The sequence below is a fragment of the Natrix helvetica genome, assembly GCF_964273705.1.
Source record: "Natrix helvetica genome assembly, chromosome: 3".
Lineage (NCBI taxonomy): Eukaryota > Metazoa > Chordata > Lepidosauria > Squamata > Natricidae > Natrix > Natrix helvetica.
In genome coordinates, this window is record NC_138549.1 from 70,147,385 (window position 1) to 70,172,038 (window position 24,654).

Here is a 24,654-nt window from a genome sequence, read left to right on the forward strand (position 1 = left end):
CCCTCTGGCACTGCCTAGTGGACGGCACCCGGAGGAGTCCCTCTCTGTGAGAGCGGATTGGTCGCAGGATGTATGGGGCAGGATACGATCCCGCAAATAACTAGGTTTACATTTGGAGAAAGGCAATGCCATCAGAACATGACCTATGTGCTCTTATCCCATTTTGAAAATATATTGTTTCAGATGATTCATCAATCAATGAAAAATAGAAAGAGGAATGTAAAAGTTAGACATATTACAGCATCTGATGAAGTCAGGCACGCCTTGTGAAAGCTTATATCTTTTATTTTTGCTTAGTTGGAAAAGGTGCTACCAGTCTTATGATTTCTTGCCACCACAGACTCTCTTCCTACAATGCATTCAGAGGCACCAGGCATTCAGAGAGCATATGTATTTTACCAGGGATTACGTCCAATGAAGCAAAATCAGTTTACAGGACGTACACCAATTTTTGTACAAAACATTCTCTTCTTACTTGTCTGTTTATTGCCATCAAGGTGGCTTACTACATTCTGAAAAGCAATGTTGAAAAGAACCTAACAGAATAATTAACCAATCAAAAGTTTAGAGCAAAACAATTAATTTAGTCCAGAGCCTTAAAAAGGGAAGTATTCTGCTATAGCAAAAGAAAAATACAGATCATTTTGGAAACACACTTTAAAGTCAAACTGACTTCTGTTTTCAAATGAAATAAGGAAGGACAAAGGGTTAAGTGGATGAAAAAAAATATCTTTTTGATGTATCAATTTTTTTACGGATGGATTTTTACGTATGGATGGGCAAACTCAGCTTCCCCTAATGCTTGCTTTGTATTTTCAAAAGCCCTTTTGACCAATGAATAACTGTTACCTGATATTTTGAGGGGATAAAATACACGTGAACTATGGTTCAAGACTAAAGTAGGCTTAATCCATTAAATAAAGAAACCCTATGCATCTTCAAACCAAGGGGGAAAAACAGTCAAAAATGCCAGCCCAATCCATGTGTAGGATGTTCCACCACCTACTTTACATTAACCAACTACTGAAAGACTCGATCATTCCCTTCTTCCTTCTGCCAAATTAAGTACAGCCCTGGTCCACCAAAGATTGGCTAGTTCTAGCTTAAAGCTAGAAAGAGCAAGCTGTCTGAATTTCATCTGAAAGCAAACGAGCATTCAGTATCACTGAAACAAAATATAGATGATACCATCAGGAAGTCTTTCATTAGATGTCAATCTGTCTACAACATTCTGAAACTGTCCAAAAATACCTTCTAAGCATATCAGAATAACTTAATAAGGATTGAACCAACCTTGGTTATGGCCATTCAACCCCAAATTTGTCCTAGATCAGATGTAGGGGACAAAAAATTATTGTGGTCAGTCGAGAACAAGGCTGAAGGGCCAAGTGCTCCTCTGATCCTTAAAAGGAATACTTTTGTTTTGCTACATGAATTTTCCTGATGAGAAAATTCTCAGGTGGAATTTCATCAGGAAAACAAAGTTCCGTAGTTGAATTATATTTAGGGGATAATATTAAAAACATATTACCTGCTTTTCTTTGTTAAGGGATTCTTCAAGGTTCACAACCATAGTTCGGTACTGCTCCACATTACTTGTGGCAGTCTTCAGCCTCTCCTTCAAATCATTAACTTGGTCATCAGATTGCCTCAATCGACTTACAAGATCATCCACATCCTCTCCAATACTAGACTGACCTAAAAATTTGGAAGCAATTATTAAATAGGGATTTATTATCTGAATTAATAGCATATTTATAGTACATTTTCTTATAGTACATAATCTTTTCTCAACGATTTAATAACTTTCAATATTTATTCACAAAGGCTTTTTAACACAAAAGAAGAAAGGCTACTATCAACAAAGAACGTTATGCAATTTAAGTGCTTTGTGAAGCTGGAAAATGGATAAAATCGGCTGTAGCCATTTCACTCATCATACAAAGCCAGAAATTGATTTGCAGATTGTAAACCAACGTAACGATCCTCCCACAACCCAGGAAAAAAGGGAATGTCAGTCTACCATTACATAGGCTATAGTTCTGCCTGTTTAACAATGCCCTGCCTAATGCAATATCTTCAACTTCCACAAAAAAGTATATAGTTAAACCCCCACCAATTATCAATGTTAAAATAAATTAAATTTGAATTGCATCATTTAGAAGATGTGTTTTAAAAGCCATCAAAAAACAGCACCACGCAAGCCTTATATTCAGCTTTAATGTGGTTCTCACATTGGGTATAGTTTCTAGCTGGCAACATACCCTCCCCACCCTTACCTTGGCCAGGAGCTCTCTGCAATGACTGAGAAGCTATTTGAGCTTCCATATTGTGGAGCTGCTGCTTTAACACTGCTATCTCCTTTTGAGCATTCTTCAGCAGCTCTTTTGTGTTAGCATGAAGATTCACTTCAGTCTCACATTGTCTTTTAGCATCCAGGAGGTGAATCTGAGAAGGAAGATCAAGTACCTTACTTCACATTTCAGCACATTTCATTTACCCAGAAAACAGTTTAAAGTGAACTCTTTACGTAAATATCAAGATAGTTTTGGCTTTTTCTCTCAAAAATATACTCAAAACAGAACATTTAAACTTACCATCTTTTCATTGCTAAATAAATATTAAAAACTCTTTACCCCAACAGGTAAAGGTGTCGAGATTTTCTTAGCAACTGAAATCAATCACTCCCCATTCTGCCCACATAGAAGGCTAGATAATTTGTGTGGTATAAAAAAACTGCATCCACTGATATAAAAATACTCCAAGGCTTAGTGTTCAAAATATCCAGAGAATATTATCTTGTCTCCCAATGGCATAGAAGAAAACCTAGGGCTAGAGAGCACTGTTGCAAATCCCTGGCTTTCTTAAGGAAACAGAACTGAAAGATAGGAGAAAAATATAATACATCTCCAGCAACACATGAAGGACCGGAAGTCAATAGAGATATACTGGCTCAGATACAATGAATTCTTTTACAAGATGATCACAATATGCAACATCACAAGTGCAGTGCACATGTGCTTTGGCGTGATCCTGGCACGCCAAGGCACATGAATGAAGCCAGATGACAAACTGAACTGAAGCGGAAGCAGGGGAAAAATCCTACTATTGGCAGGTATGATCAAAATATCTACTATCTGTGCCAGAACTCAAAACAGTCATGTTGGAGATCCATTAATACACCTTCATCCCCCCCAAAAAAGTGGGATAATATAAATTCCAAATGCAAATATAGTCATTTTAAGCAAACATTTCTATTAAAAATAACTAATTAGAAAGTCATCCAAATGCCTACCGTATTTTTCGGACTATAAGACACATCGAAGTATAAGACGCACCAAAATTATGAAGAGGTAAATTTTAAAAAAAAGTTTTTGCACTCTGCAGGCCTCCCAAACCCTCTGCATGCCTCATTTTTTTGTGAAAACGGGGCATGCAGAGAGTTTGAGAGACCTACAAAGTGCTCCTGGGGACGGGGGGGGGGGGGAGAAACAGGCTGTTTTGGGGTCATTTTTGCCCTCCCCAGCCCCCAGGAGCACTTTGCAGGCCTCCCAAAGCCTATGCACGTCCATTTTTGTGAAGGGGGCAGGGTTTTGGGAGGCAAAAAATGCTGTATTCAGTGTATAAGACGCACCCAGATTTTCACCCTTTTTTTGGGGGGAAAAAGATGCGTCTTATACTTAGAAAAATACAGTAATTTCTTCAGTTTCCAATACTTACATCCTGATTTTTGGAAAGCGTGTGTCTTTGCTCCACCTCATTTTCCAGTTTTTTCTTCAGCTGGGCGATTTCTCTTTCCAACTTCTCTATTTGATTATTGAGCCTCTGTCGAGTTTCTGTCTCTCCCTTTTCCAAAATTACCTGGTAAATAAAATGCATTATGCTGTGCAGTCTTTCTGCCAATATCTTGCTCATATTTATTTATCAAGCATAGCCAATAACAGTATTACAGATTTGTAGCATTTGGAACTTAATGATGCTTCAAGACGTTTTTGGTCCATATCATTACATATTGTGGAGAAGTGTTTCCTCTATCTCAGCAACTTTAAAATGTGTGGATTTCAACTTCTAGAGTTCTGGGATGTAAACTCCCAATAGCTTAAAAGTCATGCAGGTTGAGAAACACTTTTTAAAGAGAGTAAAGAGAGAGAAAAATAATGCAATACAACTGAACATACCTGAATAGATTGCAGATTAGTAAGGAGCAGGTTTTGTCCTCTATGTTCTGCTATTAAAGATTCTTTTTGCTGACTCAAACGAATTTCGGCCATTTTTAAAATATCTTTTTCTTTTTTCAAATTCTCTGCTCTCACCTTAGGAAGAGATATTTCATTTTACATTAATTAATTCAACTCACATAGTATTTTAAATCCAATTTCATTGTTCAACATCTGAATATATCATATTAAACTAAATTAATCAACTCATGATAGGTTCTGCTCTTTTTTTTCTAATTTTGGAGATTATATGGTAGGAACATATAAGCAATTCTGTAGAAGAAAATAACATTGTGATTCTAGATTGGGTATGGGCATCATATGATATTATTATATTCCTTCCATTCGATTCTTTGTATCTGATTTTTTTTTAAAGAAACCTATCGTGTTATCTCTCAACGTCAAACGTACAGAAAAACCAGAAACAGCCAAGTAGAAACAAACCGGCATGTATCAGCATATATCAGTATAAACAAGCCAGTATTTCAAATAATGTTAGTTTAGTGAGCATAACTGAAAGATCATAACTCTTATTTTATTATGCTTGTATATTTATCTCACATTCCTTCCAAATTCAATTTGGCTTACGTATTACTCATACTTTTAAGACTATATATTGTTTACTCTTAAGCAGTTTCACAGAAAACCTACAAGTGTACAAATTACTTAAAATATTAAAAATAGTTAGAATAATTAAACTGATTTGTTGTTAAATGCACGTTCAACGAGTTACATTTTCAAGGTCTATTTAAAAGGAAAGAAAACATTTAAAGTTTTTGGATCAGAAGAGAGTTCCTTCCACAACATTTGGGACAATTACAATGAAGACTTGTAAGTATTTGCAACGAGCCTAAGATTGTACATATGCAAGTTGCTCTTTAAGATTTCCTTAAGACTTTTCATGGCTGAAAGGAGATTTGGAGCTGGGCCTCTTGGGCCAAATGTCTCTTTATGCACTGGATCCTATTTATTGCTCACAAAAGAAGCAACATCACTGATGATGTTACTTAGTTGGGTAATGCAAGCAAACAACCAAGCTCAGAAAGCACCAGGAACTCTACAGTTCCATCTTGAGCCACAGATAATTAGTTGGATGGTTCATCCAATTTAGTCTGATGCAGAAAAACTGTATTTCAATCCTTAGAATCCTCCACAGGCAAAATAAAACATTTCTGGAAGATCCCGAATTGGGATTAAGCTAAAGGAAGCTTATTAGAAGTCTTTACCATTACAAAATAAACAATACTGTAAAAAATAGCCAGTAGCAATCACCTCTGCAACATTTAATTTTTCATTGGCTCCTCTTAATTCTTGACTCATTGTGTTGATGATCTGTTCTTGCTTTTGAGTAGTTGCTGACAGCTTCTGAATTTTCTCATGCAATGATGTGATCTCTCGCCGATATCCCTCTACGTTATCTTGCAACATCTCATAACTTCACCAGGAGGAAAACCAGGAAGGTTTTATTCCATTGAAATTGATGTAATGAAATAGAGAGGAAAATCAGAACAAAAGAGTCTTACCAAAATGTACAGGGAGCAAACAAGGGGAAAGAAATTTTTTGGACGATTCTGAAGTGGTTGTATTAGCATGAAGCGCAGAAATAAGTTACTTTGCGGTAAGAGGACCAGCCTATAAATTTTAATAAATAAATAAATTTTAATTATTTAAAAATGTTATAATGGGGAATGTTTTCTATTCATGGTTTCAACCATTCTAGTAGTAGCAGAGTACTTTTATTATTAAAATTATTAAATTATTTAAAAAGTATACATGAAATAAATAATCTCTCTTCCATTTTTTTCCCTCTCTATAGTCATAACCACTGGAGAGTCTCTAACCCAAGGTATTCTTTTTTGAAGCGATGTGCCCTGCACACACTCACACATACACAAAATCTTAACTTTGCTTAAATATTTTTAATAAGGGTCTATTTAGTGCCACTCTGAAATAAGAAAAGATCTATTCAGACAGATGCAAGTAATATCCTAAATTCTTGAACAACATTTTTCCAAGTATTAACCTAGTAATTATTTACAATACAATACAATACAATAGAGGAGTTGGAAGGGACCTTGGATATCTTCTAGTCCATCCCCCTACCTAGGCAGGAAACCCTATACCATTTTAGACAAATGGCTATCCAACATCTTCTTGAAGACTTCCAGTGTTGGGGCATTCACAACTTCTGGAGGCAAGCCGTTCCACTGATTACTGTATTTTTCGGAGTATAAGACACACCTTTTTCCTCTAAAGAGGCTGAAAATCTGGGTGCGTCTTATACACCGAATACATTTTTTTCCTTCCGAAGCCCCGCCCCTTCACCAAAATGGCTGTGCATAGCCTTATGGAGGCTTTCAGATAACTCCTGGGGGCTGGGGAGGGCAGAAATGAGCACAAAATGGGTCGTTTTTTGCCCCCCCGCCCATCAGCACTCTATAAGCCTCCATAAGGCTATGCATGTAATTTTTTGACAAAAAATGGCCCATTTTCATGAAAAACAGGCCCGTTTTTTGCTCATTTTTGGGGCCCCCAGCCCCCCCAGAGCACTCTGCAAACCCCAAAAAGAACAAATTATTCCCTCCATGGGGGGGGGGGGAGAGAAAATACACATTTATTCCCTATGAGTCTGGGCCTTTCATTGGCATAGTGTATCCATATGTATTAAACACCATCTCATGTTGAAAACAGTAGCTTGAAACTAACCATGATCGCCAACACATAGCCAAAAAGAGAATAGAGTGGGGAGGAAAAACAAAAAAACTAATCATATGACATTACCAGTTCCAAAGCTTACATGATGCTTTGGTGGTGCAGTGGTTAGAATGCGGTATTGCAGGCTGACTCTGCCCACAGTCTGGAGTTTGATTCTGATGGGGCTCATAGTTGACTCAGCCTTTCATCCTTCCAAGGTCGGTAAAATTAGGCCCCAAATTGTTAAGCGCAATATATTGATTTTATAAACTGCTTAGGGAGGGCTGTAAAATACTGTGAAGCAGTTTATAAGTCTAAATGCTACTGCTACAGCTATTGCTGTTACGCTGACCAAATGCATAATTTTCAAACACTTTATCCAAGAAATATGCTAATTGATATCTGGAATTTTCTTAGTAGTGAAACATGCTAAATCAATTCTGAAGGGATTTCTTTTCATGAGTGTTCCTGATTTTAGCTTACCGCTTAGAGGCAAATTCAAGTTGGGTAGAAATCTTTGTATTCTGTGACTTCAAATCAGTAACCTGTTCTTGAAGCTTCTCATTTTGTTCATTCAGCAGCTTGTCATTCTCTGCCTTTTCTTTCCTATAGTTCTCAAAAAATTCCTGCAGCTGTGGAGTGTGTGGAATAAACAAAACCATACAGAGGTAAACAGAAGGCTAAACAGAAGAAAAACGTATTTGATTTTGTAAGTGTGTGGAAAGCAAAACCCATACCTGTTTAAGAGCAGCCTTTGCTTCTGCTGCTTCAGTTGACTCGATCACTGGGACTGAAGTTGGAGTTGAAGCTGGAAGGGAACCTGGCAGGCGCTTAGGGGTTGATGTCAGAGACAGTTCCTCAGGCAAGATGCTTGAAGCTGAATTATACCAAGAAGAACATTTTGGAATCCATGCAGATTGTACTCAGTTCAGTGTCCTGAATTCACAACATCCCACTGAAGTCAGATAAGAGAAATCCTGACCCAAGGGGATCTAAAGAGATTTATAACTGGCTGAAGAACTGAACCCAAGCTCCCTTGTTTCTAACTAACAATCAAACCACTTGAGCATACTAGCTGTCAGCCTCATACATGGGCCAGATCACGAGCTTCCAAAATATTTTAGTTGGCAATAGGCATGCTACCATCAATTTTTTTAAAAAGTGGTTTTGAGGCCAAGACAAAAAATAAATCTCGACTCATTTATTTATATTTAAATGTATTGAGAATCAAATACAATTAATGCAGTTACTCTCTACTCATGTATTTCATAGTTTAGCCCTTCTGTCACATTTAAAATTCATTCGGTAACAATATTTGATGGGCTTGCGCACCTCTACATAAATGTTATCTGTAGTGACATATTCATTGGCTCTGGCATTCAGATCTACAAACACTAAATTCAACCTGTTCCATAGTTTGATGAAATTATCATTATGACAATATGCAACAGAATAAAAAGGAAATGCTTCCTAGAGTCCAGCTTGACTTCTGGTGACTTGACATAATCAATCAATTTTCTTGGCCAAACCCCCTGAAATAATTTGTCTTTGCCTTCCTTTGGAATTTGACCTTCCAATCTAACTTTGCAGCTTTGTTATTTCCTGGTGATTCCCAACCATGTGCTAATTAGGTTATATCTGCTTCATTTTCCAAGATTAGTTAGATTCTAGCACTTAGCTACACGTATAATTAAAAAAAATTAAACCATAAACAGGTACAAGACAAAGTATGTCTGTTTGCTTAAAATCAAAGGCCAAAGTCTGTTTTCCGTCTTTCATGTTTTCATGCAAACATGTAAAAAATAGAAACGAGGAAACAGGAATAACTCTAAAATGTTAGATCAGCTTTTCCTCATTATCTTTTGCACTATAGTTCTAAGAATTCTCAGAATAAGACTAATAATTAAAGCAAATTAAAAAATAAACAATTATTTCTATTATTCCTGTAAGGGTTAAAAAAAGGTAAACATTTCCTTTGTCCAGTTGTGTCTGACTCTAGGGGATAGTGCTAATTTGTCTCCTAGCTCAGCCAGTGTTGTCTGAAGACACTTCCATGGTCATGTGGCCAGCATAGCTATATACTGAGTACAGGAAACACTATTTCCTTCCCACCGAACTGGTACCTATTTATCTTCTTTCATTTGCATGCTTTCAAACAGCTAGGTGGGTAGTAACTGATACAAGAATGGGAACTCATTCCATCACATAATGCTTGGATCTTGAATCATTAGGCCAACCCACTCCCTATTCTGTAAGGCTAACCATGGTGAAAACCTACATTGTGGCTGCTTTTAATGATGAAAAGACTGGACAGGATTCCCCCCCCCCCCCCCCCAACACACAAAGCAACGAGGCAGTTCAGAAAAAAATCAATAAAAGAATGCCTGCATCCCTGCCCAATTCTGACCTTGCAATGGAATGGCAACTCCAGTAGTTTGGGCCAGCAAAATCCGATACATGTCACGCTGACGAACTATGGAATCTACAAGCTGCATTTGATGGCGGCGTGACTCACGCAGCTTTTCTAGCTCAATAATAGCTTCTCCAAGTTGATTCTGGAGCTCAGAAATCCTGTCATGGCAAGAAAAGATTACTTATGATAACATATAGAAATTATGGTGCCAAAAAGGAGGAATGATTAAAAAAATAGGAATAAAATTGCACTAGTAGAATTTTGAATTTAAAGCAGAGGTGTGAACTGGCTCCCCTAGTACACTGATTTTTTTTGCTTATAAAATGGGCAGAACAGTTTCTGAAAAAATGTTCAATGAACATATTTTTATTTCTGCCCATATTTCTTCATACTATTTTTTTTACAGTGGGAGAGATCCTGAACACTGGATTAGCCCCATGTATTATAAATTCTACCATTATTAATTTAGACAGCTCTTATAGAATTATTTTTTACTTGAACACCAATGTAAGTTCTAATAGAAACTTGATTCTAGACACCAACTCCTGGTGTTCCAAATTCATTGTCAAAGCTGGAACATACTTAGAAGAAGTGGTTTCTTGTTCTTCTTTCTCCTTTGCCTCTCCCAACTCTCTAAGTGCTACTAAGAGGCGTTGATTTTGCTGCTGAAGTTCCTCAATGTTTCTGTAGGAAACCAGGCGCTGACTTATTACTTCAGAAGAGCTGCTGATGTCTGCAGAACTGACTTCTTCATCACGGATGACATGATTACCTCGGGCTTCTTCAAGCTCCATCAATAATACCCTTATCTTTAAACAGAAAAATAGTTTATTCACATTATGGAACTTTTATTTTCCACCAAATAAATACAAATCCTCCATTCTTTCAAATTTACAGAGTATCATCCATTATCACACAAATCCATTTCCAGGATTACTCAAGTTTCATGAACATTTAGTTAGTGTAATTAAATCCTAACTACCTCCCATTCTTTTTCTGGTGGTTGTGACATCCATCCTTCTCCAAACCATCTCCAAACTGGTCAAAATCATACCAACATTCAATCATTTTTGCAATCAAGATTTGGCAACGGGATTTCTAGGTGATAAAGGTAAATGGGAGGCCTAGGAGCTATACATGGCCCATAGGTTATCCATCCTTGAGTTAAAGTAACCAAATATCAGACTATTTTAGTTATTTTCCCTTTAGGTCAGGAACCAAATTATAGAACAAATAGGATAGGATTCTTTATTCCTAGCTTCGTTCTCTTTCTATGTCTATTTTCTTGTTTCTGAGCCTCTTTTGTTAAGTATTAGATGATCTCTATTTCATTGGCCAGTTGGCTCAGTCAAACAGTTCATCTATGTGTTTCATCCTCCTATGGAATATAGGATGTCTATTTTAACAAGGCATCTGCTGGGAGAACAGAGAGTAAAGCTATATACAAAGCTTGCACTAAAGAGCTCAACAGTTCCCATTTTACTACTGTACGAGAGGTTTACAGATATTCCAATTTCACAATAAAAAGCATTTATTTATAAATACCGGTGTGCTGTTATAGTTTCCAAGTTAAGAACCACCTATATTTTCAGTCATATGATTCAACAAGAAATGGTCTATCCAAAGAACTAACCTGTTGTGAAAGATCTTTCACTTGAATTTCAAACCTCTGGTTCTCTCTTTCAAAGATAGAAGAATGTTTGTTTGCTTTATCAGCCTCATCTTGTAAACGCTGAATTTCCTGTAACCCAAAATCAAGCATGATTAAAACTAAAAATTGTTCAATGATTTTGAAAATCATAGTATTTGCAAACAATGAAGAAAAAATAATGTATATCATTATTTATCACTCATAATGATTCATGTGATCTTAACATATGTGTTTGTATTAGTAGCAATGAATAGGTTCCTGGCAGTCAGTTTAACTCAGAGGTCCCCAACCCCAATCTGCGGCCCGGTACTAGTTCATGGCCAGGGCCGCCGAAGCGACCGGAGAGTGCGTGAAACTCCATTTGCACAAGCGGTGTGCGTGCATGCAAAAACATCCCATCCCTCCTCTGTTGCCAGCTCCTGGAGCCAGAAAGCTTGGGGACTGCTGGTTTAACTGACTTTGTTATAAAGAGGAAAAAGGAAACATACGTAAATGCTATATTAAGATTAGAACAAGCAAATTAAATCTCTCCATTGTTCTTCAATCATGGGTCCTGATGATAATAGTAGCTCAAATGTATCAAGAAGTAACTGTTCACAATCCTGTATAGTGTACAGGGAAAGTGATTATATTTCTATCTTCATAATGTCAGCTCATTCAAACCAACTACAGGTATTCCTCGACTTATGACCACATTTGAGCCCAAGAGTTCTGTTCTTATTTGTTAAGTGAGTTTTGCCCCATTTTACCACCTTTCTTGCAGTTCAGTTGTTAAGTGAATCACTGGAGTTGATAAGTGAAAATGGCTTCCCCATTGACTTTGCTGGTCAGAAGGTCAAAAAAGATGATCGCCTGACCTTGGGACATAACAATGGTCATAAATATGAACCAGTTGCCAAGCATCTGAATTTTGATCTTATGATCATGGGGATGTTGCAAAGGTTGCAATTGTAAAAAACGGTCATAAGTCACTTTTTTCAATGCTGTTGTAACTTTGAACAGTCACTAAATGAACTGTTGTAAGTCGAAGACTACCTGTATTACTAATTAGTATGCTATGACAAATATCACTTACAAGCTTATTCTTTGTAATAAATTAGCATTACTTTTTTTTACTACATTACACGAATGTTCACTAAAATCATCTCAAAGTAGCTAATCTAAAATAATTATATCCCCTTAACTTAATCAATAAAATATTCAAATTCAAATAAGAGTAGTAATCAAATTATTATTCAGAAGATATATTTTAAATTGCTTGTGGGATGCCAAGGGAGAAGCAGCATACATAAAGAAAGCATTTTACATGCACAGAGCATCCGACAAGATAGCTTTTCAAGTTGTGGAGTTATATTAGATAGATAGCAAGTTATATAGATAGCAAGGACATAGCCAATGAAAGAAGATGGCCTCAGAGTTAGAGAAGACTCTGAAATAGGAGTATGTTCTGTCTAACCTATTATTACATTACACATCACCATAGGTCAATGTTTACATAATTAACAGGGAGGAAAAACAGCATAAGGAGCTGGAACTGGAAGAAATCATTTAGGTTATAAATTGATCCTCTGTTCCATATTTTTGTCCCATTCTTGACAAACTAATTACAGAAGAATTTTAAGGAATCCTCAAACAATATGCCACCCAATCATTGAAATCACACGAAGCAAAACTTTATGGGTGGTAATACCATAAGCTACACTGCTTGTTTAGATAAACACAAATATACTATGCATGACCAAAAAGCAAATTTGTCAGGAACAATGTTAGGGTTTGTATCTATGTGCATATACACATTCTTATTTACGAAACTTTAAATCTGAAACTGCTACATGAAGTTTGAAATGTTACCGTCCACTGAAAGCAACGTTTTCTTTATCACAAAGTATAGGTCTAATCCCCCAAATCTGTTTTCTGTTATCATTTTCTTACATTGATGTATACTATACATCCTTCATTAAATTTTGCTCTGAAATCAGATGATGAATTGCAAATGAAAAACAGTTTATTGCTGAAAAACAGTGTGGGATCCTAGAGGACCTTTGTTATATTTTGTGTCTGAACTTCCCTTAAATCTTAGACTGACCTTCATAGCTTGCTCAAGTTTAGCAGAAAGACTCGCCACAGCCTTTTGGGAGCGTTCATATTCTTCTCGCTGACGCTTCAGAATGGGTGCTTTGGCTTCCACTTCCTGCACTATTTCATCCAAATATTTATTGATCCTCTTATTCTCTAATTTTTCCAACAGCAGCTGATCTTGAGCTTCTACGTAGGCATTGTAAAGCTATGGTGAACAAATCAAAGTAGTCAATAATCTTGTCCAACTTTTTATCCCAATAACAGAGAACTTTTCAATGTATCATTCAGTTATGTGTTTGAATGGCTTCACCATCCTATATAATCAATCTGGACTTCTTAGCCTTCCTAACAGCCTATACACAGAGAGAAAGAATCTAAAACAGTAACAAATAATTTGTCCAAAATGAATTAAAGTACTTCTGTAAATTATAATCCAGTTTTAAATATTAGTAAGGAATACATTTCTTATTAAAGAACACTACGTGTGTGTGTATGTGTGTATGTGTGTGTGTGTTACAACCCCTGGTATGCCCAAATTACATCGGCCTAATATGCAATACAGCCCTGGTTCGATTCCCAGTAAGGGTATGGCTAGCTGATGAGACCTAAATAGGTTGAAATAGAACTATACTAGTCTCCCTTTATTTATTTATCAGCACAAATACAACACAAATATTAAAAGGCAACATTAAAAATAAAAATATGGTTTTCTGCCTGGATGGTCCTCTGTAATGAGCTGAAGGACAGAAAGGGGGAGTAGTGAGCTCCCTCCCATATTTGGGCACACCAGGGGTTGTAACACAAATACATACATACATACATACATACATACATACATACATACATACATACATGAATGATAGATACACACACACACACACACACACACACACACACACACACACACACTTCCTTTATCTATGGGGATTATATGGCCAGGGATATCATATGATGATAATCCCAAACACTATTTACTGACATTGAAAAGAAATTTCTTGTGAATGTTGTTACCATTGTAAAGAGGACAAATATCATTCAATTAATTAATTCCCACCTCAGTTAATTTCATACCAGGCTTGACCACTTTTGCAACAGCAGCAGCTGTAGGCGACATAGCTGCCAGCTCATCCTCTGAAAGTATGGCTCCTGGAAAAGATTAAGGCCACAGCACATTTTTAAAAGGTGATCATTTAAGTATCATCAAGCAATCAAATAAACAATCTTCCTCTCAACAGATTTTTAGCATATTAACTGTGCTCTGATAACCCAAACAACACAAGCTGCACAGAATGAGCGGAAGATTTCCAAACCCTTTGTATGCTCATTCCAAATACTGGTTAGGTTTAATGAGGATTCATTTAAGAAAATTTCAAAGTTGAATATCAAAAAGGTTGCCCATGATTGACAATAACTAGAAGCTCCTGGGCAACACGATATAACAAACTATATTAACCAAAAGCTTCTGAACTTCTGGCTGCACAACAGAAGTTGGAAAAAAGAGCACCTATGTCCAGAAAGATGCCAAGAGCACTTCATGAAACAATCTATAGTTTGAATGAAGACATTTAGGAAACTGGAGACTCCACTTATTAGAACTATTCCATAATTTTGATTCAAAGAGGAAATAGTGATATTGTATTTGATTTAAGGAGGTATGTCTTTGCTCATGGTACAATCCAAATAATCTCTTCCCCTTAAAATACAAATCTTTGCATAGCCTTACTCAGAGGTCAAGGTCACTTGCAAGGTTAATATAATTAATTATAATTTGCCCGAATTAATATAATTCTTGCAAACTACACATTGAGATTATTAGTTTATATATTAAAAACAAAAATATTCCTCAAAAATGTTCCTGTTATAACAAGCTCATGATTTTTTAGGAAGACAATAATTTTAAAAAAATCACACAAAGGACAGTACTTTGTTTTCAAAGCATTTTTGTAATTTCATTTTTAGTACTACAGTTATATATACTACAATGAAATCAGCTAATCAGTTAATGGTAATGTTGAGTGCCCCAAATTTTAAACTGTCCCTTCCCTAGAAGTTACCGGACCTTTTCTCTTGGTAGCCGAAACTAGATCATTTGCATTGTCCAACTCTTTCTCCAACTTGCCAATCTTCTCCTTCAGTTCTTTTTCAACTGTAGCCTTTGTCTGCTCCATCTCAGCCAAACGATCCTGTGTTTCTTTGTTAGCTGAGAATGGCAGAAAAATACATTAGCAACAAGAGTTGCATGCATGTTCTACGGAGGATCATGTGATTGATGACAATAAGGCAGATACTTCCACTTTAGTAACCCACTTCACATTATTATTGGCAATGAAGACAAAAAATAATAATAATGCAGACTTGCATTGTCCAAACAGTATCTTCCCTCTTCCCAAGGCAAACAGCAAACATCTTTTGAAAGTGAGCAAGCCAAAAACAAAATACATATATTGTAAGGCAAACAGATGAAATAGCTAGCATTTGTTAATGGAAAAGGAATGTGATGATGTTGTGGCTATGCCTTGCTTTTTTTTTTTTTTGTGTGTGACTATAGGATTGGGGAGGAGTTGGAAAACTTTTTTTCAACTTAAAGCCAATACTGATTTTTTAAATGTTGCTTTATTGCCATTTTAGGCAGCAACAATCACTATGACAAGCCATATTTTGGCAAAATATAAAAAGTGACTTATTTCATATTGCCTTTCTTTGGCATATTTGTAACTCGGGGCCTAGACTTGATTTTCAACGAATGTTAATTGGAGGTTTGCAGAAAGCAGGAGGGACAAATGATAAAGCCTCAACCAAAATTCTAAATTCTTCATCGATATAACACTTACCGTCACCCGCCTCTTTGAGAAGTTTGTGCAGCTCCTCCACTGCCTGAGTCAACTCATTACTCTTTGCCTCCAAGTCATCCGCAGCACTCTAAAAACAAAGTATTGTAACTGAGCCAGGAGATAGTCATATTTACTAAGAAAAATGTGCAGTTCTTTAAAAGCTAAAGCCTATGGAAGTGGACAAATGTTGAAACCTGTAAGAGACTGCTGGGAACATGAAGTAGAATTTGTACAATATAAAAATCATGACCCCCGTTTGCTGATCCAAACTGACACCATGCCTCCTCACAGGACTACCCTCTTCTAAATACAGAAGGTGAAATCATGAACAAATAGTGAAATAATACCTTGTATAAATTAGATAACTTGATATGGGCATTTAGCTCATTGTGGAATCTCTCTTCCATACTGGCTTGCTGCTCTTTTGCCTAAAAAATGAACATACATATTTAGTTAATCTCTAAAGTTTGAAACAATTAAAAATAAAACAACCAATACATTCTTATACTCCTAAAACAATTCAATATTTTAAAAATCTGGAATAATTTAAAATGGAATAAAGTGGGGGCATGAAACTCGCGGCCCGCAGGCCAGATGTGTCACTTGCTGGCCCCGCCCCCATTTAGTGAAGGGGGGGAAAGTCCGGCTACATCATGTGATGATGCTATGACGATGCAAGTTTGACATCCCTGGAATAAAGGATAAAGTCCTTAACACTAGCAACATGAGTTAGTTTTCAATTAAATTTCAACCAGTTGTTGCTTCCATGTATTCCGAAATGCCATAGTACGTAGATAGATATTATCTAAATATACCATACATTTCACTGCATTTTTCAAAGTACAGATAGTCCTCACTGGGTTGGCAACTCCGTCACTAAGCAATAATAGTCATAAAGGGAAATGTCACATGGCTGCACCAACTTATGTTAGTTCAAGCTGTGGTTAAGTGAATCATCACATGATCACATCTTACAACTTCCCGCTGGCTTCCCCATTGACTTTGCTTGTTGGAAGCCCAGCTGTGAAGGTTGCAAATGGCAATTAAGAGCCCAGGGGATGCAGCGACCATCGTAAATGCGTGCCAGTTGTCAAATGCCCGAAATGCGATCATATGACTCGAGGAGCTGTGATGGGTGCAACATCAAGGACTGGTCTTAAATCTCCTTTTTCAGCACTGTCATAATTTCAAAGTTGCTCAACAAGCGGCCAGTAAGCAAGGACTACCTGTGTATGTATAATACAGGAAACTACTAAAACATTTCACCTCCGAGTCTATATACATTTTTCGTTGGGGAAAAAAAGTGGTGATGTTTAAAAGATCCTTGACAGGAAAATTATAAATGGGAGCAAAACTGTCTCAAAATTTGGTTGCCAAAAAAAAAGTTCAAACAAAGTAATTATATGTACCTCTTTTAATTTTTCCAAAAGATCTTCAACATGTTTTTGTAGATTGCCATTAGATTGTTTTAGTCCAGTGACTTGTTCTTCCAGTCTGGAAACCTAGGTATGTGACACAAGATAAACATGAATAATTCTTATTCTTAGATGCATGGTTTTTCAAAGTTAGAATGCTAAAATATTACAATGAATTGGAATACTTTACGTACAAGAAACAATTCCAACTGTGACTTTGATTACATTTGCTACAATAAAAGGAGGTTAAAAGGAATCTACAAGCCCAGCACCCATCTGCCATGGTAATATTGACTGATTGAAAATTGATTTCCTCTACCTCCTCTTTCTTGTTCTCCACGCCATATTTGAGGTCCAAGATTTCAGATCCTTTTTCTAGAACAAGGACCAAAAGCTCATCTGTTTTTGCCTTCAATTCAGTGTTCAGCCAAGTGTTCTGATTCTGTAACAGTTCCTTTTCTTGTTCCCACCTCTGCTCACGATGCTGTAAATATAATTTTAAAATATATGTAATATATGTACACTAGCAGTACCCGGCCACGCATTGCTGTGGCCCAGTCTGGTTAAATGGAAAAGAAAGAAAAGAGAAAGTGCAAGTCCCCTGGCAGAGGCGGCCCCCGCATGGAAGTAAGCCAGGGCAGTCCCTGCAAGAGCCGCCACGGAAGACGCTCCCACAGGCCCCGGCCTGGCCGAGCTGAGGAGGAGAGGAGGAAGCAGCCGCCGTCCCTGACCCGGCTTCCCTCAGCAGTGGCAGCGAGAGGAGGCAGCCGGCGTCCCCTGAGGAGGAGTAGGAGTAGGAAGGAGCCGCCCCTGGTAACATGGACGTGAGATAGCCCCCACTGGCCACGGCCCCATCCAGAGATGTCGTCGCCGCTGCAGTCACCGCCTCACGGGGCACCCAGAGGCCGCCCCAGCCCCACTGCGCCTCAGGCTGACACCGCCGGAGCCGCCTTGGCGAGGCCGTAGCTGGCTCCCTGTGAGGTGGGTGGAGAGCGCGCGCAGCTGACCGGGCTGAAGAGACGCTCCGCCTCCACTTCCTCTGGAGCTCCACTGGGCTGGGCAGGGGGAGGCCGGCTTAAGGGTGGGAGGAGGCGGCCGAGGAATGGGGCAGGCGCCGCCCGGCTGCAGACAGCAAAGGCCTGGCGGGAGGGGAGGAGAGAGAGGGGAGGGGGAGGCCGAAAGGCTTCAGCTCCCCTTGGTGGAAATGGCGAAGCTCGTCGGAGGAGGGGCGGAAAGGGGAAAGGGTGCAGCCGCAGCCCAGCCACAAATATAAAGGGACTGTCGGGACGAAGCTGGAGAGAGGCCGAACTGTACTATGCTCAAGAAATGAATGCTATGGTATAGCGTGTGTTGCTTTTACGTCCAGCAGATGGCGCTGGTTTTCAAAAAAGCATGTTTTTACCTGTCACAGGTGTGACATCTATATAATATAGGTATATAAAAACATGCGCGTAGTCGAATGCAAGGTTGTGTCAAAGTTTCAAAGCAATTGTTGAAGAACTTTAGGAGATTTGAGATTTTGAACAAACAAACATTACATTTTTATTTATATAGATTTTTATGAAAAGCTAAAGAAGTTGCTCAAAGATATACTACAATATAGAACAGAAGTTCTATCGAGATATATAGGGGGCACTTCATATCAATGAAGTCTGTGTAGTTTCTTAATAGTATTTTGTAGGTACTGTACAGAAAGATATCCAACTGAACTCAGTAGCACTTGATTCACCCATATAATGATGTCTGATGCTTAACTAATTCAGTAAACTATGATTAAATAATACTTTGGACTATTTATGAATGTATCAATGAGGATTAAAGTATTCTTTAAGTATGTATATAGCTCAAATAAACCATTCAAACACAATCCTGCTGTGACTTGTACCTATTTTTTAAATTTTGAATTTGCCTGTCTACCTCATGCTAGTTGCAGGCAGTCCTACCCTTTCTCTGTAGCTTTTGTTCTCTAAGAACAAGCTACTGAGATTCAGTGGCACACAGGCATTCTGGATACAAAAAGAAAAAGCAAAGCAGGAATTTAGGCTTCTGAAAATATTAATGTGCTTACTTTAAAAAAAAAAACAAATCAAAAGGAAAGAAACGAAAACCTAGGGCCCAAAATTTCAAACCTATGCCAGTGGTATCATCACATCACTGCTATTTAGCTTTTAAAAAATGGAGGAAATGTCACAAAATGCTCAATTTCCCAGAACATAACACACTTCAATTGTGAGAGAATAGTTATAGGAGGCTTAGAAATATTTATAAGTTTTAAGAATGAATAACTGACATAAGATGTTAGAATTGCAATAACCTCCTGTCTACATAAACAAAGGATGTCTCACTAACAACTTCCCAATACTTACTTTTACAGAAAGGGCTGATGTCTGAAGCTCATCTAGTTTTAACTGAAGCTCTACTTTTGCAGTATTTGTTGCTGTAAGTTTCTCATTCAGACGTTTAACATCCTCTATAAAAAAGAACACAAATAAGATGTATCAAGCCGATGTTAAAATGGCCAAAGTGAGACAACACATCCGATGTTAAAATCAACTTTCCTAAATTGAGACTGACCCAGTTTATAACTTATTGGTTACCTTTTGTGACATTTATTTTTGACTGTGCTCCTTTCACGTTTCACATTAGATGCATAGCCACTGAAATTTAACCACCAAGATATAATTTATTAACCTGGCTTCCAAAGCAAAATCTCTCTCTATCACTTTCCCACATACTGCTCATCCTCAACAATCAAACCAACTTCTTGAGTGTTTCCTTCAACAGAATCAGTAAGCAGTTAACTGCATAAGAAAGAGAGGAAAGGCACATCTCTCCAAAATGTTTCACTTTGAAGATTTACTCCCGGTGTATTTATTTACAGAATGTGTATGCCACATCAATTCTAAACATGTTACTACTTTTCTGGCAGAAATAATTGGGCACAAAAAAGCATCCATTTGCGCAAGCCAGCTTTTCGGGGGAGGGGAGGGATGCCTACTTGGATTTATGAGGCACCTATCCCTCAGGTGATTATCAGAGACATCTTTCTGGGTAGCAATGTACAAAAAGTGCATCCTGTAGCAGGTAATGTAAAACTGTTGATAACTGCAGCCATGAAAAAAAGGCAGTTGACTCTCTCATTCTTTGCCATTCTTGTTGTTAGATTAAACACATCCCTGCATAGAAGGGATTTTGTCCATTTGTAGAAGAAACAAGTCAGCTTCTGTATTCCCGGTTTTATTTATACTGGTATGGCAGTTTGATTTAATAACATCTCTACTAATTCATTTTCACACCAGCTCAAAAGAGGAATGAAATCTTCTATTCGGTGCTGACAAGCCTACAGATATTTCCAGGGAATGCATCATATTTAATACAATTAGTTTTGATACTAAATGCTTAACTGAGTAGCAGTTATGTGAACCTCAATACTTTTCTCTATGCAAATGTGCAAAATTATTGATATTTATAACTTCTTTTATTTACGGAGATTCTCACTCATCCTGATCATGGTTGTCCCAGAGGTGCTTTTTTTCAAGAGGCAACTGACTTTCTGGTGTTTTTCCCCCTTTGAAGACATTTTGCTTCCCATCCAAGAAGCTTCTTCAGCTCTGAATGTCTTAAAAAAACAACAACCCCAGAATGTAAACAAAAAACCAAGAAAATCCAATTACCTCTTGAAAAAAAAAGTACCTTCGGGACAACTTCTTTTATTGTTTTATAGTGCATTTGTTTGCATTTTTGTCTGTAATTTTTATTATTTATTTAGCTCAAAAAAGTATTACAACTTCTTGAACTGTTACCAACTTTAAGAATTCTCACTGTCAGTTTAATGTCTGTGCTCTATGTTCTTTTTAAGTCAATGAAAGATTGAGACAGTCTAACAACACAGCCTTTTACCATTTAAATGTTCCAGTTCTTGAGCTCGTCTTTCACTCGTTCGGACTAAATCTCTCTTCTCTGCTTCCAATTCTTCTTTTGCTCTGGTGAGCTGATTCTAAACAAAAAGGAAACAAGAATAGATTTATTCTCTATTGTTTCTGAGGGCAGAATCAGAAGCCAAAGGACAAAACCACCAGAAATTAGGTGTAGATTTGAGATCTAGAAACCATTCTTGATTGAATAAACTGTCAGCTAATACAACATAAAATAGCAAGTTCACCATTGCTGAAGCAGCAACTGAATAATCATCTGTCCAATAGTTATGCATTGAGCAGATTGGATTTGTGTTTTAAGATCCTGTCAAGTTCTAGAGAGATATAAGAGATACCTATATTGCACTAGTTACTGCAAAAACAACTTCATTATTATTGCTGATGTTCTCCAGTAAGTTTGATAATTATGAGAAGTTAAGTGGAGAATCAGAAAAAGATTGCAAAAAATGCATAATATAGTTGTATCTTAGTCCAACTAAAAATTTGAAGACTACTGTATTTTTCAGTGTATAAGATGCACCAAGATTTCAAAGAGGCAATTTTTTAAAAAAAAAAAAGTTTTTGCACTCTGCAGACCTCCCCAAAACGGACCATTTTTCATGAAAATGGGCCCGATTTTTGTCAAAAAAAAAAGGGGGCATGCATACCCTTTGAGAGGATTATAGAGTGCTCCTGGGGACTGGGGGCAAAAACAAGCCAAAAAATGGCCCGTTTTTTTGCTCATTTTTGCCCTCCCCAGCCCCCAGGAGCACTCTGGAAGCCTCCTAAAGGCTATGCATGGACATTTTGGTGAAGGGGGCGGGGTTCTGGGAGGCCAAAAATGCTGTATTCGGTGTATAAGACGCACCTTTTTTGAGGGAAAAAGGTGTGTCTTAGACTCTGAAAAATACGGTATTTCTCCAATCTATTCTCTCAAACCAGTTATTTGAATAACTATCAGCATCTATAGTAATTGTCCCAGATCTTAGATCACACATGTCACACTGAGATCCCTCCAGCAGTAAGATTCTGTAAATACAGTGCCTCCATCCTTACGTAATGCTATACTATCAGAGTACATTAGGGTCCATTTCTACTATAAGTGGGTGTGGTAAAATAACTAGAATAAATGTGACAGCCTTATAAATTCAAATCAATGATTACACTTTACAAGTGTCTCATGGCCTAAAACAAAACCCAGAAAATTTGACATGAGAAATAATATAATCCCAAACTGTTTCATCAGATATGTAGATGACTAAAACATTTGGAAAATGTGGCAAAATGCTGCATTCATTTATTCATTTTAATAATAAATAATTTTATTATTTAAATAAAATAAATTACCCATTTAGCAATTTTATAAAAGTGGCAACATTCCAAAAATAAGTGACCAAAAGAAGAAAGAAAAAGATAGCATGGATGTAGAACAGCAAAAGTTGGGGAAGCTGCCTTGAATTTCTACTGCTTTTTACCAATTTTCAGTGGATAGGGCCAGTCTAATTTAATGGTTAATGTACCAGACTAGATTATTAGGAGACTGTAAGTTCTACTCCCTCATTAGGCATGAAATCCAGCTGGATGACTTTGGGCCATTCATCCTTTCTCACCCCAGAGTTATTGTTGTGGAGAAAATAGAAGAAGGGAAGAGTATTAAGTAGGCACACTGCCTTGAGTTATTTAAAAAAATACAGACAGGATAAAAATATACAAAATAGACACAAATTACAATTCTGAATGCTTCTTGTTGCATGTGTAACTGACAGCATCCATACCTGTATGGCCACATTGTTATCTTGAGCAGCTTCCAGTTCCTTGTTTTTCTCAGTTAGCTTCTTCAATTGCTCATCTGTAGTGTTCAAAAGGAAGGCTATTCTCATTTTTGTATTACAATAAACCATTTAATAGCAACCCCATGACCAAACAATATCCTTTCCTATCCCAAGAATACTCAGACCTAAGATTCTTATACATCTATGGTACTGAAATCAGAAAATCGCTGCCTAATCATTTCAAATATGTCTCAAGCACAGATAAGCTATATAATTCTAAAAAAAGTTATTTCCATTATAAAATCCCCATGCTGGTTTGTGTAATTTTAAAATTATGCACCAGCTGGAACCACATTCTTTTTATATGAGCCCATTGAAGGACAACAGCTTGCCTCCAGAAGTTGTGAATGCCCCAACACTGGAAGTCTTGAAGAAGATGTTGGATAGCCATTTGTCTGAAACGGTATAGGGTTTCCTGCCTAGGCAGGGGGTTGGACTAGGTCCCTTCCAAGGTCCCTTCCAACTCTGCTATTGTATTGTATTTATTGTAAAAATAGCTTTAGTACTTAGATTTACAGTCTTTATTCCTAATATCTTAAACAGTAAGTGATATAAAAATGATTAGAATCATAAAGAAATAGCACATTGTTCATTTTCTAAAACAAAACTTTTCAGTATTTGTCTTAAATTTCATAGAGACATATAACTACAGTAATATTATTTTGTGACCCACTTAACAAAGTTATACTTACTAAGTTTGGTGAGCTCTTCTCGGAGATTCTGACATTCCTGTGTTTCATTAACAAGTCTCTCCTGACTTTGAGCCAGTCGTTTTTCAACTTCAAAGTATTGTTGCTCTGCAAAACACCCATTAATACATTTCAGTATTATCCCTTGCAGGAAATAAATAAAAATATAACCTTTGCACCTTTGGTCTAGTGGTTAAGACATCAAGCTAGAAACTAGGAGGCTAGGAGTTCTAGTCCCGCCTTAAGCATGAAAACCAGCTGGGTGACTTTTGGCCTAGGAAGAGGAAGAAGTATTAGATGTATTTGCCACCTTCCTTCTCTAGGTTTAGGAGAATCAAACTGTATCCACATCAGCTCTGACATTACGATCAAGGAAGTTTAACACATCTATGTCAGTACAGTATGTGCAGGATTACTTCTTAAATTGATTTCAATGAAATTGTTAAGATAATCAAAGAGCCAGCAACCTTTGGTAGCCTCATATATAAGCAATACAATGTATATTGTATAATACTCAGCCACAGACCAAACATCTGACTTGTTTGGAATTTAGAGTAAAATTCGTTTGGACAAGACATAGTTATAAAAAATTCTGATATGGGGGAAAGCATGAGTACAGTTAACACATCTATACAGATCTGAAGCCAAAATTTATGTTGCTAAGTGAGATGTTTGTTAAATGAATTTTGCCTCATTTTATGACCTTTCTTGCCACAGTTGTTAAGTGAATCATTGCAATTGTTAAGTTAGTAACATAGAATTAGTAAACTGACATTGGCTTCGCTATTGACTTTGCTTGCAAGGTCACAAAGATTGCATGATCCTGGGACACTGCAACCATTATAAATATAAACCTACTGCTAAACAGCTAAATTTTGATCACATAACCATAAGCATGCTGTAATGGTCATAAAGTGTG

At 37.2% G+C, this 24,654-nt stretch overlaps 1 protein-coding gene across 3 annotated transcripts in view; it reads right to left on the reverse strand.

Moving 5' to 3' along the window:
• TPR (translocated promoter region, nuclear basket protein) overlaps positions 1 to 24,654 on the reverse strand; it is a 63,127-nt gene that overhangs the window by 36,926 nt on the left and 1,547 nt on the right. For all 3 annotated transcript variants that reach the window (XM_081948478.1, XM_081948477.1, XM_081948476.1), the window contains exons 2-22: positions 23,739 to 23,843; positions 22,990 to 23,063; positions 21,201 to 21,297; positions 19,667 to 19,770; positions 17,620 to 17,784; positions 17,295 to 17,387; positions 16,233 to 16,313; positions 15,886 to 15,973; positions 15,114 to 15,254; positions 14,109 to 14,200; positions 13,062 to 13,259; positions 10,958 to 11,065; positions 9,907 to 10,133; positions 9,319 to 9,482; positions 7,649 to 7,788; positions 7,395 to 7,543; positions 5,490 to 5,652; positions 4,179 to 4,313; positions 3,721 to 3,861; positions 2,280 to 2,448; positions 1,532 to 1,698 (exon numbers count right to left, since the gene is read on the reverse strand). In XM_081948478.1, the coding sequence (XP_081804604.1) occupies positions 1,532 to 1,698; positions 2,280 to 2,448; positions 3,721 to 3,861; positions 4,179 to 4,313; positions 5,490 to 5,652; positions 7,395 to 7,543; positions 7,649 to 7,788; positions 9,319 to 9,482; positions 9,907 to 10,133; positions 10,958 to 11,065; positions 13,062 to 13,259; positions 14,109 to 14,200; positions 15,114 to 15,254; positions 15,886 to 15,973; positions 16,233 to 16,313; positions 17,295 to 17,387; positions 17,620 to 17,784; positions 19,667 to 19,770; positions 21,201 to 21,297; positions 22,990 to 23,063; positions 23,739 to 23,843 (2,801 nt within the window). The remainder of the gene's footprint in view (positions 1 to 1,531; positions 1,699 to 2,279; positions 2,449 to 3,720; positions 3,862 to 4,178; positions 4,314 to 5,489; positions 5,653 to 7,394; positions 7,544 to 7,648; positions 7,789 to 9,318; positions 9,483 to 9,906; positions 10,134 to 10,957; positions 11,066 to 13,061; positions 13,260 to 14,108; positions 14,201 to 15,113; positions 15,255 to 15,885; positions 15,974 to 16,232; positions 16,314 to 17,294; positions 17,388 to 17,619; positions 17,785 to 19,666; positions 19,771 to 21,200; positions 21,298 to 22,989; positions 23,064 to 23,738; positions 23,844 to 24,654) is intronic.